General features: G+C 35.3%; 1 protein-coding gene across 5 annotated transcripts in view; it reads left to right on the top strand.

Moving 5' to 3' along the window:
- The window catches only part of ARHGAP24 (Rho GTPase activating protein 24), a 528,172-nt gene that overhangs the window by 454,141 nt on the left and 55,340 nt on the right, over positions 1-18,691 (top strand). For all 5 annotated transcript variants that reach the window (XM_059922688.1, XM_059922690.1, XM_059922693.1 and 2 more), the window contains one exon: positions 8,719-8,926. In XM_059922688.1, the coding sequence (XP_059778671.1) occupies positions 8,719-8,926 (208 nt within the window). The remainder of the gene's footprint in view (positions 1-8,718; positions 8,927-18,691) is intronic.

The following is an 18,691-nucleotide window of genomic DNA, read 5'->3' as shown; positions in this document are numbered from 1 at the left end:
CCCAAACCATGCTACCTTAAGAAGAGAGTGTCGTTTTGTGCTTTGTTTAATCCCCTGGGTGCTTCAGGAGTTCCAGAAGTGGACAGGGGTTTCTGAGTTCCTCTCCCAAGCCTGTTGGAGAGCATCCACTGAAGTCCTTTCAATGAAAGCAAAAGGGAGGGTGCAGGAAGCATGGAAAATCACCCAGAAGTGAAAAATGGTAACGCGTCTGCTTTTCCTGATCCACATTTAAAACATTTTTTACTACTGTTATGGGTCGGCTGACAGAAGAGGCAGCTCAGCACTTCAGAATGGCCCTTAGAATGAAGAGGGGAGCTCAGTTAAAGTTTCCAGAGGCCTGGTGGGATTGCAGTTTGCATGCTGTGCCTGTTGGAACTCACTGCTCTGAGTTCCTTTCTTTTACAGACCTCTTCTGTCCTGTACTGCCCTCTGTTTCTTTGTTTAGCTACTAATAAAGGTCTCCGGACATGTTTTCTCAGTGGTTTTAAAAATCTAGGCACTGTGAACCATCTATTAGCAGGACGCTGGGGAGAGTGGTGCTTTGGATTTATGTTCTGGTGAGATAAAGATTACAATGTGTTCTTTACCCTTTTGATTTTGAAACTATATATTTTTTACCTCCATAAGACTAATATGTAATATACAGAGCCTAACCAATCTTTTGATTACTTGGAAGTGCATAACACTTTGGGTCCTGATGTCAGTGTTAATTTCTAGTCAGAATGGTCTGGCTGGTTTAAGATTGTTGTGATCACAGAACATACTAAAGTAAAATTTTAAACCCTAACTTTATCTTGTCTTTTTCCTGAGTCATGCTCTTCCTGGAGATAAAGCATCATTAATTCCCCAGTGTTTTTTTTCCCCCCTAGACAGTAACTTAGTGGTCATGCCCCATTGCTTCTTCCTTCTTTATATACTTTCAGCTCCATTTCTAGTTCCATCACCTTAGTTGTCTGTGCCTTTATGGCTTCATGCACACAAGGTACTTTAACCTTAGAAGTGGCTCTTCAAGACAGCATCCATTCTCACCTCTTTTCACCCCCAACATTGTTCACAAATTCCTGCAACACAGTTCATTTTGTAAAGTGTCGTCCAGTTGGTATTCCTGAAACAGTACTAACAAGCAATGTTCCACGGCTTACAAATTTTTCATGAGTCCCTATTGCTCCCAGGAGGATGTCCCGTTTCATGCAACTGTCAAGGGCTTCTAAGTAATTCCAACTATTCCCAATTCCCCAGACTATCCCCTCTTCCTCCCTGAACCCATCTCCTGTAACACCTCTTTGTTCAGTGCCCCTCTGCAGTGATGCTGTCTCTCCTCTGCAGTGTGTCCACACTCTACACTGTCTTCAAGTCATTGTTGGCTCGCAGTTCTTCATCAAGCCTTCTCTGTTCACCTGTGATACTCTTTACTCTATAGCCCCTATATTTCTTCTATGCTGCCACCTGGCCACGTCATCTTCATAGCTATTTTCAAGTGCTTTTATGCACATTTGTGATAAGAAATATATATTTGTATTTGTTTATTTCTTCTCAAAGTTAAGAATGGCAATAGGTCTATTCAATCCAGGATTCACGATCTATTGCAGGCTGGTGAAGTATAGTATTATTACCTATCTTTTTCTGCTAGTTCATAGACAGTAGTGAATTAAAATAGAATATCTTTACAGAGGTGGTGGATAACACCAGCATTTTCTTTAAAGTTAATTTAAAGTATTCTGATCTGTCCTCAGAACCTATTTTCCCCTATATGTGCAGATGGTATGTTTATAAGTGAAAATGTTAATACATTAAGTGATGGTTAACCTTAAAGCATAAAAAAGTTAATGTTGTATATGTTGTAATCACATTTATCAAAATTGATTTGTCCAACAGAATGCTACTATCCAAATCCATATAATTTTAAATGGTGCTATAAATGAGCAGCTCATTAATTCACATGTCAAAGTTTTACAGAGCATCTACCAAGTGATTTTGGGGGTGAGAAGGCAAACAAAACAAGTCTCCTGGAATCTATGAGTTCACAGATTCCTTGAGGATAAAGAAACATATAAAATAAGTAATTACTTAATCTGTAATAAGCACTACAACAAATTATATACGAAGTCTGAGGGGTTTATGAATAAAAGACTCACCATGGACTCATCTGGAAAGGCAGTGATTCATCTGAACTACATGAAATCAGATTTAGTCTTCGGAAGTTTATGGAAAGACGTTTTCTCTTACATGATCCTGAACGAGTAGTCAGCATCCCTATGGGGAAAAAATGTCTGAGTTGAATTAACATAACATAGTGGAAAAGGAAGGCTTTTAGAGTCATATAGACCTGTGTTTATACCCCAGACCTACCACTTTCTAGATATGTGACTTCAAGTCACCTAGCATCTCTGAGTCTATTTGCAGAAGGGAGATGTCCTTGTGGAATATTTGTGAGTGTCAAATAAGAAAATACATGTAAATTGCATGGCTTGGTACCTGGATGTAAGTGGTGAGTATAATTATTCTGTTGGTCTAAGACCAATGCTATTGGGTCACTGTTATCACATTATTACACTTGCTTATTTTTTTCAGGCCTTTATTTTTCTCCCTCCTTACCCAGTCTGACTACAAGGAGAGTCAAGATTTTACCATACATTCATTGGTTATTATAGATTCTGAGCTTCTTGAATTAAAAGTTTTCTATCCATAGAAGATTTGTTGGCTGCTTAGAAAGTGCTAGTAACAGACTGAAGTAAGCTTTGGCTGTCTTTGTTTCTTAGTTCTGTACTAAATTGGATGTCTTTTATTTTTATTTGTCCATTTACCGTGGGCAAATGTTCATTTTTAATTGAAAATTATTACAATCCTGGTGACACCGCGACTTATTCTGTTAGTAGGGTTGTAGTAAGCAGAAGGATAAGTAAAAGCAAATTCTCTATATGGTTTAGCATGTAATCTATGGCATGGAAGGGACAGGGAACTCTGAAAAATAACTGATAATAGAAAATTTAAGTAGTAACCGAGAAGTTAATCTAACTTCTGCCTTTTTCATCAACAAATCAAAGACTTTTGTTTTCACATTTTTATAGGAATCAGTGCCACAACCTGAGAAGTCTAAGTTTCATTTTACCTTGGAGTTAGTCATTTATTTCCTCTAATTGAGGAAGTGAAGTATTTTATTTTAATGCATGCATTAATTCTACAAATGTTTATGGAACACTCAATCCTTACCCACTTTGGTGTTAAGTTCCAGGGAGCAAGAGAGTTTACCTATGTGTCTTAATCCATTCAGGCTGCTGTAACAAAATGCCACAGACTGGGTAGCTTCTAAACAACAGGAATTTATTTCTCATGGTTCTGGAGGTTGAAAGACTGAGATCAGGCCAGCATGGTTGGGATCTGGTGAGAGCCCTCTTCTGGGTTGCAGACTGTCTACTTCTTGTTGTATTCTCAAGGGGCTGAAAGGGAAGGAGTGAGAGAGCTCTCTGGGGTCCCTTTTATGAAGATACTAATCCCACTCATGTGGGCCCTGCCCTCATGACCTAATCACCTCTCAAAGTCCCTACCTCCTAAAACCATTACCATAGGCATTAGATTTTCAACATAGGAGTTTGGAAGGGACACAAACATTCAGACCGTGACACTACGGTAGACGGAGTATGAGCCTTGAAGTCTTTCATGTTCCCAGTTCAGTCCTTATGCCTGCAGTACTTTTGGAAATTTACCTAAACCTCCTTTAAGTTTATAGGATAAATATACAGTATAAACTGTTATCCAATATCATTTATAACAATAATAATAAATGTAAAATAATTGTTTTATTATAATAATTGTGAAAGTACAATCTTCTTTTGACTGGTGAGGGACTAGTCCAGTATGGATAGACATCTAAATAAACAATTACAAAGTAATATGTTAAGAAAGCAAAGAAGAAAATAGCAAGTTTTGTGTCTGGGATGGGGGTGAAGGAATATTAGTAAGGACTTAACACAGGAGATGATGTGAGTTGAATCTTGCAGGGTAAGTTTTCCTAGGCTGGCTCATGACAGCAGGACCTACCTTCTAGAAGGATACGTGAAGATGTAATAAGTCATAATACATATAGGAAACAACAAATAGTTCAGTATAGTTATTGACTATGTTGTTTGTGAGGAAGCAGCAGTAATGAGTGTGGATATGGCACAGTGCCTGGCACAGAAGGGGTGCTACCTAAACATTTGTACTTTGAATAGTGGATGAAGAGGCAGAGATCAGATTGTGGGGACTTTGTATTTCATGAAAAGGAGTTTGGTTGGCCAGGGGGCACCATGGGAAGAAATGAAGCAAAAGAGAGGCATAATCTGATTTAAATATTATGAAGATCACTGTGGCAGCACTTGCCTGGCTTGGGAACCCAGCTCTATAAAAGTCACTTAAGAAATGTTGAGGATTGAGATTGAAAAGAGTATTCTTGAAGGAAAGAATTATGTAAGGTGTGAGAAGTGTCAGGAAGAAGAGTGAGATTGATAGTTTTAAAGGGAGTGAGCCATAAAGTAATGCAAAAAATAAATTTGGCTGTCAATGATTTGGCAACTAGGTCGTTATTGGTAATTATAGAAAAAGCTCTTTTAGTGGAATGATGGTGTCAGAGGCCACATTGCAATAGGTTGACAAGAAGATAGAAAGTGATGAAATGGAGCCAGTTATACTTAGTTGGGAATCAAGGAACAGAGTGAATAAATACAAGGCACAGAGAGTCCAACGATGTTTAGCTTTGTATTTATTTATCTTTCAGGATGGGTAGAATTTGAGTATATTTTTTAGATCACACTCAATAACGTCACAGGCTGCCTCTAGCTATTGAGTACGTAAATCACACATAAAGGAGAAACCTCACAAATCCTGAAGATATTTAGATTTTCTTTATATTTTTTTCTCTCTCCTGTCTCTCCCTCCAGTTGAAACAGCCTCCCACAGATATAATAAAATTACCTGTGTGATTTACTTTCTCAACCTAGTGGAAAATCATGTCCTGAGTGATGCTTCATGACACCATCAATGTACTTCCAGGGGAAATATGCAGAAATTCCAAGGATGGTTTTGTTAGGGAATGTGAAACCTCTCTGAGAATTTAAATGGACATAGCTGCAACTGTTTACAAGACTCACACCACAGGGAATATTCTTGTTAATAATCTACTAATCAATGTGTCCTTTTCTCCATGCTGCTAGCTGGGGATAGATCATGACCTTGTGCTTTTTTGTTAATTTTAAAATTTGAAGTTTCACTGCTCCCTCAAAGAAAATTCTAACTAAAGCAGCTTTTAAAAAAGAATTCCCCCCTACCTTTCTGTACAGAAAAAACATTCTCACACAGGAAGTTAACTCACCATCTACCTTTGTAAGTCAAAGATGTTTGGGACATTCTATTTCCAATGCTACAGAATGGAAAGTATACATCTAATCATTACCTAATTCTTTGCAGGACCAGATAAACAGCAGAAAATTACTATTTTTCCCACAGGAATTTCTAAGTATGTGTACATACTGTCTACATTTTTTAAACTCTTTTACATATTCCGTTGCTAAATAGGCATAGCTCTTTGTATTAAGGAAATCATTTTGTTGCGCAAGATGCTGAGTTTTTTCCTTCTCCTTTTTTTCCCCGACTTCCCTCCAAATATGCCATTTTCTCAACAGAAATCACCACTCCTAGTGTGATGACAGGAATTGAGACCAGAAAACTAGTAAGAGACATGTTTCTTCCTTTGTAACTCAATTTTCAGCCATTATGCCCACTAAGCAGTATTGTGTAATACACAAACAGAGGCTCTGAAATTCAACAGCCTTGATCAAATCCTGGCAACATCTTTTACCAGCCCTGTGACATTCAGCAAGTTACTTAATCACTCTCTGCTTCCATCTCGTCCTCAGTAAAATGGTGGTACCCACCTCATAGAATGCTGAGAGTTTTAAATGAGAGAAATTCAGGTAAACTTCTAGTACCCATGCCTGGCATACATAAATACAGCCTAGCTATTACCATTTTTTAGAGCACAGAAAAGGTATGCTATTTTCTTCACTTTTAGAATGTATTAATATTTTAAATTACTAGGAAATGAGGACATATAATAATTGGGATTAAATAAAGTGGAAGAGGACAGGTATTCAGGAACAAGCAAAGATTTTTAAGCCTGACTAAATCTGGATATGGACTTCTATTCTGCTACTTGGTGCTATGTAACTAACCTTAGGTGATTTATTTAATATCTCTGAGCCCAATTTCCTAAGGTATAAAATAGCTACCTTGTATATTTATTATGGAAACAAGAGAATATATGTCAAGGACTTAGTGCATGTTAGGTACCTAATACATGAAAGGATGTTGGAGCTTTTGGCTTTTAGTTTCTTACTATACCTGTTAAGAAAATTCTTATCATATAGGCAAGCCTATATGTAACAAGGGGAGAAAAAAAAAAAACCAGAGTGCCCATCTAAAGCAAAAATTACTGCATCCTTTATCACATCCCTGAGTTTTGGGGAAAAAAGAAATCCTGAGAGTTTTAAGAAAAGAATGTTTGTTTTTCATTACTGCATAAAACCAAATCTTGGAAGTTTGGTTCTCATTTGTAGTGCTCATAGAAGTTGAACTGGAACATCTTTAGTAGATTTTCTGCTGGATTTAGGGAGAAACCTTATGTAATGTATCAGTCCAAAACAATAAGTGAAAAATCAGATATGTAAGATTTATTCCCAAATGTTAACATTATGTTTTAATATAATCTATAAGTGCCTCTGAAAGGCTATCTCCTCAATTTTGGCAGGATAGAACCAAACATCCCAGGCGAATAAGCATCAAAGAACTCCATGGAAAAAGATTTGGTATTCTTCATTCATAACCAATTTTCAAGCTTTGTTATTAAAATACTAGAAGTGTTTCAAAATCATTATCACCACTTCATACAGGAATGGGCATTGATGCAAATAACTGAAAACCCAGTGAACGGTGACTTATACAAGGGCTTATTTTTCTCACATTGAAAAAAAATCTCCAAGGAGTTGCTGCTGGTATTGGGTCAGCGGTTCAGTGATTTCAGCCCCGTTGCCTCTGTGAATCTTTCAGCCTTTCCCTCGTGGCTGTTGCCTAATGGTCAAAAGATGACTTTTAGTCACAGGTAGCATGCCCAAGTTCAAGATGGAAAAAGGCATGATTGGCAATTCCAGCTATATCTTTCTCTTTCATCAAGATAAACAAGTCTTCCTAGAGACTCCAGAAGACTCTTGGGAAGTGGGAGAAGTATTTAATTTTCCAGCCACAAAAATAAAAATAACAAGACAAAATAAGGGTGTGAATATCTGTTGAGTTAGGGGAAAATGTTTAACACACCATTATCGAGAATCTCCTTGTTCCAAAGTCTACAAACTAAGCTAATTTCTAATTCTGTTTTGTATGCATTTGAATATTAATAACAGGTAACTCAATCTTTTTTCCTAGAAGGAATATATGGATACCATTAGTGCCAGATTTGATACCAGGTGTACAATAGTTTGGTTTGTTGTTGTGTTATTGTTTCTACCTAGGCTAAGAATATTCTCTTTGGTAGCAAGTGTTTATTGCTTGGAATGTGATGGTTTTGCATTACTGAATCCATACATAAATTATTTTACAGATAGGGAGGTAAAGCCTATGTTCTTATTGTTAAATTCTGAACCTGATGTTTTTGAAATATTCCCCAAACATTCTGGAGACTTACATACTTTCAACATGCGACACTAATTTTTCTTCCCCTTTAATGAAAATCATTAGATCATTAAAGCCATCCCATCTGGAAACATTGGAATCACATTTGCTTTGGCTCTTTTCCTCCCTCTTTTCTCATTGGTTGATCATTTTTCCAAGCTACCAACTGATGATAATATATTTTAGAGACATTGTTTCTTAATCAGTGGGGTACCAAATGCATGCACCAAGAAATGCATCATTTGTAGGTAATTAAAAATCATTAAAAATCATTGATAAAACTGATCAAAATTGTTTTGAATTTTATTATCCCCATGTGCTGACAATTCTAGGCAATGTGTAATCATATATGCCTCCCTGTTAGGACAAACCACCATGACCCTGTCTCCTCACTTTTAGTATGCACTGCTTCGTAATTCAAATACTTCTCTTTTCAATAAATTAATAGTTTAAGATTTTAAAGAACCAACACTGTCTGAAATATTTTATATGGATGAAAATTCTGCATTTCTTTTCATGGTTTTATCCCTTTGATTATAATCATGGCATCATCTCTTGATTGAAAACAAAAGGTGAACAGAGACATGAATAATATTTAAACTAAATGAAAATTGGACATAAAGTTACACTTGTAACAGAAGTAGAATTTGACTATTATCTACAGAATATTTCTGCTTTTAATTTTTTTCCCAAAAGGAAAAAATAAAAGAAAACCCAAAACTGAAATTATGTCTATTGTAATATTTCTTATTTCAAAGTGGATATCTCAAACTCCGTATTTCCATTTCAGTTTTGGGCTAAATATGGAATACAGGGGGAAAGGGCAGCACAAGGTAAACCCTTTTTATTTGAAGAATTGTACATAATGAATTTAATTCTGTAATTATGTGAAGTACCAGATGTGAAATGCTTGCTAGCATTCCAATCTTTGTTTTTCCTTTACATTGAGTTTTAAAAGAAAGCAAAAAAAGTGGGAAAAGATGAATTTCTCAAATTCATTGTGATCCTTTATTTCTCCAGGCATTTTTGGACAGAAACTGGAAGATACTGTCCGTTATGAGAAGAGATACGGACACCGTTTGGCTCCAATGTTGGTGGAGCAGTGTGTGGACTTTATCCGACAAAGGGGGCTGAAGGAAGAGGGTCTCTTCCGACTGCCGGGCCAGGCTAACCTTGTCAAGGAGCTGCAGGATGCCTTTGACTGTGGAGAGAAACCATCCTTTGACAGGTAGATTTCAAGTTTTCACTAACCATCCTTCACTGAGACACTCAAACTCAACCAAAAGGTTGCAGTAAACTGAGATGACATCTTAATTGATGTTGTAACAGTTTAGAAGACGGATTATATGGCCTCACAAAGATGGATTGTTTTTAAGTTACAGAGTCAAAAATTTGATATTTTAGATGTCTTTCTCTGTCATACTCCCCCCCCCCTTAAAACATTATTATTTATTCTTTTCCTTTGGCCCTAAATTAAAACTGTATTAAACTTTTACATTGGAAAAGTAAATTTTCAGAATAGGAGTCTTCTCTTGTTTGATGTTTCTTTGAATTCTTTCAGCTAAGGGATATTAGAAGTGTTGATAAACAGAGACTGGGATACTGGCAATGTAATTAAAAGCATTATATTTTTAAATATATAGCTCCATCTTAATCTAGAATAGATTTGCAAGGAAACAAGGAGAAGTATATAGTATGATGAAATTCAGGAAATAATGGAAGTTGCAGAGAAGAATGCATAAAGCATCCATAACTCCACTAACTGAGTTGAACACTGATAATATTTTGTAAATTACCTCCTCCTCTTCAATTTTTTAATTCAGTAGAAAAAAATAGTCATTTATCCTAATATTATTAACTCAACATTTGTAGCAGTTTTTTTCATATCAAGAGTTGAAAAATGCCCTTTAATTCCAGCATATTCTAACTTAACATCTGATCATTGGCAACCTCTGTAAGCATAATTTTTAATAACTATTTCACTCTATAGGTATGTTGTTCATAATTTCTTCAATAAATTTAGACATTTAAGTCGTGACTTTTTTACTATTACAAGTAATGTTGTAGTGAGTACACATTGATATAAATATTTTCTATTTTTGGATTATTTTTTTCAGGAGAGATTCTCAGTATTGGACTTGTGGATAAGAATAGTTTTGATACTTGAAAATTGCCTACTTAAGTAGTATTTCTCTTTGAAAGTATAGAATTATCATGTGGATAGACAGATCTACAGGACAGATAGACAAGAAGACTCTTGAATACATGATATGAGATAAATGAAGCATCATTGAGAGTATGGGCTTGTTCCAATCCAAAAAATTCATGGTAACTCATTTGATGCCCCTTTACTGGTCACATTAACAAAACCCCGAGCAGTGATACAATCATTGCTGGCAAGGTGTGTTGAGGTAGGTGCCCTGATGGTGAGAGTACAGATCATCATAGTCTTTCTAAAGAAATTTGGTAATGTATTTCAAGACCCTTTAAGCAGGAAAACCCAGTCCTAGAAAAAAATCAGATTATGTGGAAAAAACTGAAGCGCAAAGTTGCTTATTACAATTTCCATAATAGTGAAGAATGAACTCCAATCTATTATCTCTAGCAATAGACTGTGGTTAATATAATATAATAAAATGTTATTTACTTATTAAAATTTTGGGAAAACACTGATTAGACAATAAGTGGAAAAATTAGACAGGATAAATTAATTGATCAAAATGCCACCTTTTTACAAAAAGTGACACAGTTTATAAAGATTCATAAATTCCCTCTGAGACAGAAAAATTAAATATGGTGGTAAAGAAATGAATTCAAAACTAGGGTCAGAGAACAAATTTCAAAAATGCAGATATTTTTTTGGTGGGGGAGCCACATGTCTTAATATATACTTTGAAAAAAAAAAAAATCAACAGCTCCATAGTTCAGGCCTGTACACAAGATATAAACAATGGTTTATCTAGGAGAAATGTAATTTTTTGTTCCAAAATTAGAAAAAAGTTTGTCAATGGGATCCTCAAAATAAAATATCAGATTATGGGATAAACAACATCCTATACAATGAATTCATGTGACATTGATAAATTTCAGTGGTCTTTTTCTTTACATTTATGTATGGCCTAAATACATGCAGATGACCTTAATAGCAGAGTTTATCTATTAAAAATTCTTTTGACACAGGCATTTAAAATTTGGTTCTTTTAACAGCTCTTTGCTAATATGTACAATTTAGGGGGATATTTTATATATTTAAGGATACTTGTAAGAAAAGATGTGCCCTGTAAGCAAAATTATTTCTCTATAACTATAGGCTGACAATGAACTTTATATAAAAGGTGATCCCAGTTAAGAAAAATGTATTTTTTTTTGTATAAAAATGCATCAGTTCATAGAGACTTAAGAAAATATAACAAAAGATAAACATTAATTTTGTGGAATAATGAATGGCCTTCTCCCCTTTTTTATACTGTAAATTCAGTAACTATACATTACTTTTATAATCAAAAGTTTAATCAGAAAGATCTTTAATTAATTTCATGCTGCACAAAAATTTCCTTATCTTTTGATAATTTCTGAAGTGTAACTACAGAAACTCCCCATTTACTAGAAAATCTGTAAAAGAGAGTTACAGAGAGTATTTCAGCGTCAGAAACAATATGGTAACATTGCTAGTATGCTTTGAGAAAAAGGAGTGTCATTTGTTTCCTCCGTCATTCACTGGTTCAGGTTTCTACACTGGTGTATTAAACCACCCCAAAACTGTGTGGCATAAGCAATAACAACCAATCATTTGTTTATAAATCAGCAATTTATTCAGACCTTGGCAAGGATGTTCTCATTTCTCCAATACATAGTGTTGGTTCATGTAGATCAGTTAGGTCTGAAGGATCTAAGATATGGCTTCACTCACATGTCCGTAGCATTGTCTGAGGTGACTAAGGTAGCTGAAGGCTGCGTGGTTCTTTACCTCCCTCTCTCTCTCTCTCTCTGTCTCTCTCTCTCTCTCTCTGTAGTCTCACATCCCATAGCGTGTCTCTTCATGCAACTTTTATCTCTAGCAGATTAGTCAGACCAAGCGACATTAAGGCTCAGGGTTCTAAGAGAGTAAAGCTGGAAGCTTGTAAGCATTGCCTTGCTTAAAGCAAGTCACAAAACAGGGCCAGCCTAGATTTGGGGGAAGGGAAATAAACTCCAGAACTTAATGGAAAGAAATGGCAAGCATATACAGAGAAGGAAGAATTTGTGGGACACTATTTTAGGAGAAAATCACTATAGCTTTAAAGTCTAGAAATCAAGTGGAGTAAATTCCCTAACTATGTTCTTTTTCAAGATTATTTTGTATATTCTAGGTCGTTTGCATATCTGTAAAAAATTTAGTATAAGTTTGTTAGTTTCTACAAAAAATCCTATTAGGATTTTGGTAGAAACTTCATTGAATCTAGAAATCTATCGATCTAGAAAAGTGACATCTTAAAAATATGAAATCTTCTAATCCTTGAACATAGCCCATCTCTACATGTCATTAGGACTTTTTGTATTTCAGCAACACAAAATTGTATTGTAATTTTCAATGTCAGATCTTGCTCCATTTTGCTAAATTTATCCTTAACTATTTAATGTTTATAAATGTGCCTGTAATGTGTATTGTTTTTTATGTTTAATTTTCTAATTGCTTACTGCTAGATTATACAAATATGATTTTTTATAGAGAGATTTTTCCTATAAACTTGGCAAATTTATTTATAAATGCTAGAGGGTCCTTTTAGATCCCTTAGAATTTTCTCTATGCATGATCTTGTTGACTGTATATAATGAGAGTATTATTTCTTCCTTTTCAATAAGCTTTGCATTCCTCCTTCTTGACTTTCTGTATTTGCTAAGAACTATTCTACAATAGTAGTGAATGGATATACTTTTTGTATATGTAGAGGGAAGTTTTTAGTCTTTTGCTATTACTCATGATGGTAGCTATAAGTTTTGTGTAGATGCCCTTTATCAGATTTGAAAATGTTCTTATATTTCTAGTTTGCTGACAATTTTAATAATGACAGACAATTGAATTTGATCAAATCCACTTTTTCTGCATTTATTGCAGAAATTATCTGGTTTGTCTGTTTTATTATGTTAATGAGGTGAATTTCAAATGTTAAACCAACTTTGCATTCCTAGGATAAACCACTTTTGGTTGTTATGTATTACTCTTTTAATATATTGACGTATCTGACTTGGAAATAACTTGTTGAGGATTTTTGGACCCATATTCATCAAGGCTATTGACCTAGCAATTTCTTTTCTTCAATGCATTTGACTAGTTTTGTTATCAAAGAAATTCTGGCCTCAAAAGTAGGCCAGAAAATGTTCCCTCAACCTCTATTTTCAGAAACATTGTATGTAGTTTGTCTTATTTCCTCCATAAATCTTGGGTAAAATTTACCAGTGACATCCTTTGAGGTGAGGTGAAAGAGGTTGATCCTGAATAGCCCAGTAGGTTATAATAAAAAATTTAGTTTTTATTCAAAGAGATATGGAAATCCATTGAAAGATATTTAACAAGCAAATGGAATAATTTTATTTACATGTTAAAAAGAAAAGGTCACTCTGTGAGGGAAGACTAATATTTTCTACTACTCCACACACAGAACACTTCTGACACCAAATGTGTGGGTTTTCCGTAAGAAACAATTCTCCAATTCTTGGTAGACACCCACTGAGTGTCCTACGATTTAATCAGTTCTGGCACTAACTGCCCAGAGTTAGTGCAGACCCCACAGGTTAAGGGCTCATTTCCACAAGTCTGCCCCCCTCCTTCTTCAGGCACCAATTACAAGTCCCAGGTTGCCACCTGTACCTCTGACCAACTAGCCATAAACCTGAGGTTCCTCAAGATCAATCATTTGCTAGAATAGCTCACAGAACTCAGGAAAACAGTTCAGTTACTAGATTACTGGTTTATTATGAAAGGATACAACTCAGGAACACAGATGAAAGAGATGCATGGGGAGGAATGGGGTAGGGGCTCAGAGCTTCCATGCCCTCACCAGACGTATCACCCTCCTGGCACTACGATGTGTTCACTAACCTAGAAGCTTTCCAAACCTCTTCAGTGAGGATATTTTTATGAAGGCTTCATTATATAAGCATGATTGATTAAACCCTTGGGCTAAAGTTCCAACCTTCTAATTACCTGATTGGTTTCTCTGGCAACCACCCTTCACTCACCCCACCCTCCATCATCCTTATGGGCTTTCTCAAGGATGCCTGAACATAAATTCAGGCATGGTTGAAAGGGGCTTGGTATGAATAACAAAGACTTTCCTTTCACCTTCCTCACTCCAGAATTATTTTAGGAACTGGGGATAAAAAACAAATATTAAAACAAAAGACGCTTCTATTACTCTTATAATTTAGGAAATTACAAGGGTTTTAGGACCTCTGACCAGGAGCTAGGGATTAAAACCAAAATATATCATGGTATCACACTCTGGCAATCTGAATATGCTTGTTTTGACAAATAAATTGTTAAGCTTGAGTCTTTCAGTAGTAGGGAGGAAGAAATACAAATTACTGGATTCTGCTGATTTTCAAAAAAGGATTTCCAGATCCATGGACAGTGAAATAAAAAGAAAAGAGTAGCGTATTTGTGGCCAAATGTAATTGTAAACTACATTCTTAGGGAATAAATAATCCATAATTTCCCAAGGAGAGTGTATTATTTTTGGAAATGTGTCCAAGTAGAGTATTCTGCCCCATCTGCTTTTTTAGTTACTTGACTGAGTTTAAAATTTCTCATGACCAAGTCCCAGTTCAGGTTTCAGTTTTTGGGATGTGAAGACAAACTGCCTGGGAACATTTTCTAGTTCAGGTTAAACTCACCAGTGTTCACCATCAAAATGATCTAAAAAAGAATGTAAGTTTAAAAATTCAGATCGTGCATAATATTTTGAGTAGATATTAGTATACAAAGCAAAGTACAGAAATATTTCTTTGTGAAATATGTTAAAGAATGACAATGAATAAGTATTTTCTCTTATTCTAATAAAGCTTATATCTCACTAAAGGGTCAACCGGATTTAGCTTTCATCTTTATGTTTTTAAAACCTGGAAAGAAATTCCCACAGGAATTCTGCAAAGATAATCTCTAATTTTAATATTAAGGCCTATTATTATTGTCGTTCTAATATTAAGCTCTAAAATTTGAATTTTAAAACAAACTTTTTAAATACCATTTTAAAATTATAAAAGTATAGTGTTATTAAAATTTAATGTAAATATTATTAAAATCGTATTTTAAATTATAACATTTTGTATACAATTTAGAATATAGAAGAATATAAGAAAGAAAGATGACTATTTCAAAATTAAACAACCCAGAGAGCTCTTGCTATATATATAAATAAGTAGATATGGGGACTTAAATATAGAGATATATCTAAATACAGATAGATATATATATACACACTATTACGGGAATCACACAGTTTTTACATCTTGCTTTTCTTGTTAACATTACATCATAAACAACTTGCCATGTCACTAAGTAGTTTTTGCAAACATGATTTCAGGGACAGTATAGTAATTCATCATATCACTATATTGGTTTGTGTTATGGGAGAAGAGAAAGATGGTTTGAGAAAAAGAAATTAAAACATACACTACTTGAATTTAGAGAGATTGCAAGTGCATGTGCCAGTTTTTATGAAACCATGCACTTTCTGCTCTTCTTTAATTATATCAGATGCTATTTTCCCAGTTCTGTGGTTCAAGTTTGAGACTTTTATGTATGCATGACTTATCAGTTAGATGATGTAGTCCCATAGACTCCTTGACCAAAGTGAATTCTGAGAGAAAGGACACTCTCATTGGCCTGAAAGAATTTGTATTTAATCAGTTTATGTCAACTGTAAAAAACAACAGATGTTGGAGTTCCTAACCTTTCTTTTCTTCCTTATTTCTGTTTAGAAGTGAAAAAAATTAAAATATAACATTTTATATTAAACTTCCCCACTTTGAAGGGACAAAAATGAAATGCAGAATGTGTAAAATCAGATTAGAAGCAAAGTGTTTTTTTCATTTCCAAAGCTCTCTGGCTGGTATCAGCTGTTAAAGAAGACACAGTTTGGAAGAGCTGGGAAGGTAGGGTCAAAAATGGCCATGTGGGTGTCACCATCATAGCATTAATTGCTCAGCAACAAAATAACTATGCACTTACAACAAAGCATTCAAGAGCAAGGACAGAAGCCTGGAGAAGCCAGTGATTTTACACACTGTCCAAGAATCCCATAAAACAGCTGCTGTCCGAGGTACCCCAGCTGCCCTCCCTTATACTGAGCTCATTCTGTCCTCGTCCCTCCTCCTCTTCTCCTGTGTTTATTTTTTATTTGTTTTGGGGACTGACAGGATTACAAAACAAACTGCAAGTCTACAGAGATAAGATGAAAAAAAAAAGCCTAAAATTTAGAGGCAGAAAACCCAGACACATTTTAATTTTATCCTCTGGATAGCAATATAGCTTTGAGCATTACTGACCTGAGTTATAAAAAGTGAACTTGAAAGAGAGAGCACTATAGACACAGAAGAGATTCTCAAACATTATTTTGTATAAAAATGACCAAGAGAGAGAACTCAAGATTCAGATGCCCAGACCCCACTGGCTCTCATTCTGATTTAAAAGGTTTGAGGATACCTAGGAATCTTCATTTCAAACAAAGCCCCAGGTAATTATTTTTTTAATTTTTTTTAATTTTTTTTTATGTAGCAGGTTCTTATTAATCTATTTTATACATATTAGTGTATATATGTCAATCCCAATCTCCCAATTCATCCCACCACCACCACCTCCACCACTGCCGCCGTGCCTCCCAACCCCCCACTGTCCCCCTTTGGTGTCCATACGTTTGATCTTTACACCTGTGTCTCTATTTCTGCCTTGCACCATTTTTCTGCACCATTTTTCTAGATTCCACATATATGTGTTAATATATGATATCGTTTTTCTCTTTCTGACTTACTTCACTTTGTATGACTGTCTCTAGGTCCATTCCACATCTCTACAAATGACCCAATTTCATTCCCTTTTATGGCTGAGTACTATTCCATTGTATATATGTACCACATCTTCTTTATCCATTCATCTGTCGATGGGCATTTAGGTTGCTTCCACGACCTGGCTATTGTAAATAGTGCTGCAATGAACGTTGGGGTGCATGTGTCTTTTTGAATTATGGTTTCCTCTGGGTATATGCCCAGTAGTGGGATTGCTGGATCATATGGTAATTCTATTTTTAGTATTTTAAGGAACCTCCATACTGTTCTCCATAGTGGCTGTATCAATTTATATTCCCACCAACAGTGCAAGAGTGTTCCCTTTCCTCCACACCCTCTCCAGCATTTGTTATTTGTAGATTTTTTGATGATGCCCATTCTAACTGGTGTGAGGTGATACCTCATTGTAGTTTTGATTTGCATTTCTCTGATAATTAGTGATGTTGAACAGCTTTTCAGGTGCCTCTTGGCCATCTGTATGTCCTCTGGGGAGAAATGTCTATTTAGGTCTTCTGCTCATTTTTTGATTGGGTTGTTTTTTTAATATTGAGCTGCATGATCTGTTTATATATTTTGGAGGTTAATGCTTTGTCCAATGATTCACTTGCAAATATTTTCTCCCATTCTGAGGGTTGTCTTTTCATCTTGTTTATGGTTTCCTTTGCTGTGCAACAGCTTTTAAGTTTCATTAGGTCCCATTTGTTTATTTTTGTTTTTATTTTCATTACTCTAGGAGGTGGGTCAAAAAAGATCTTGCTGTGGTTTATGTCAAAGAGTGTTTTTCTTATGTTTTCCTCTAAGAGTTTTATAGTGTCTTAAGCTTAAAACTATAGTTTTAAGTTTTATAGGTCTTACATTTAGGTCTTTAATTCATTTTGAGTTTATTTTTGTGTATGGTGTTAGGGAGTGTTCTAACTTCATTCTTTTACATGTAGCTGTCCAGTTTTCCCAGCACCACTTATTGAAGAGACTGTCTTTTCTCCATTGTATATTCTTGCCTCCTTTATCAAAAATAAGGTGACCATAGGTGTGTGGGTTTATCTCTGGGCTTTCTTTCCTGTTCCAGTGATCTATATTTCTGTTTTTGTGCCAGTACCATATTGTCTTGATTACTGTAGCTTTGTAGTATAGTCTGACGTCAGGGAGTCTGATTCCTCCAGCTCCAATTTTTTCCCTCAAGACCGCTTTGGCTATTTGGAATCTTTTGTGTCTCCATACAAATTTTAAGATTTTTGTTCTAGTTCTGTAAGAAATGCCATTGGTAATTTGATAGGGATTGCATTGAATCTGTAGATTGCTCTGGGTAGTATAGTCAGTCATTTTCACGATATTGATTCTTCCAATCCAAGAACATGGTCTATCTCTCCATATGTTTGTGTCATCTTTGATTTCTTTCATCAGTGTCTTATAGTTTTCTGAGTACAGGTCTTTTACCTCCTTAGGTAGGTTTATTCCTAGGTATTTTTTTAATTCTTTTCATTGCAGTGGTGAATGGAATTGTTTCCTTAATTTCTCTTTATGATCTTTCATTGTTAGTGTATAAGAATGCAAGAGATTTCTGTGCATTAATTTTGTATCCTGCAATTTTACCAAATTCATTGATTAGCTCTAGTAGTTTCTGGTAGCATCTTTAGGGTTCTGTATGTATAGTCTCATGTCATCTGCAAACAGTGACAGTTTTACCTTTTCTTTTCCAATTTGTATTCCTTTTATTTCTTTTCCTTCTCTGATTGCCATGTCTAGGACTTCCAAAACTATGTTGAATAACAGTGGCGAGAGTGGACATCCTTGTCTTGTTCCTGAACTTAGAGGAAATGCTTTCAGTTTTTCACCATTGAGAATGATGTTTGTTGTGGGTTTGTCATATATGGGCTTTATTATGTTGAGGTAGTTCCCTCTATGCCCAGTTTCTGGTGAGTTTTTATCATAAGTGGGTGTTGAATTTTGTCAA

The sequence above is a fragment of the Balaenoptera ricei genome, chromosome 5 (assembly GCF_028023285.1).
Source record: "Balaenoptera ricei isolate mBalRic1 chromosome 5, mBalRic1.hap2, whole genome shotgun sequence".
Lineage (NCBI taxonomy): Eukaryota > Metazoa > Chordata > Mammalia > Artiodactyla > Balaenopteridae > Balaenoptera > Balaenoptera ricei.
Note: the sequence above shows the minus strand (reverse complement) of the source record. Positions and strands in the feature narration are given on the sequence as shown.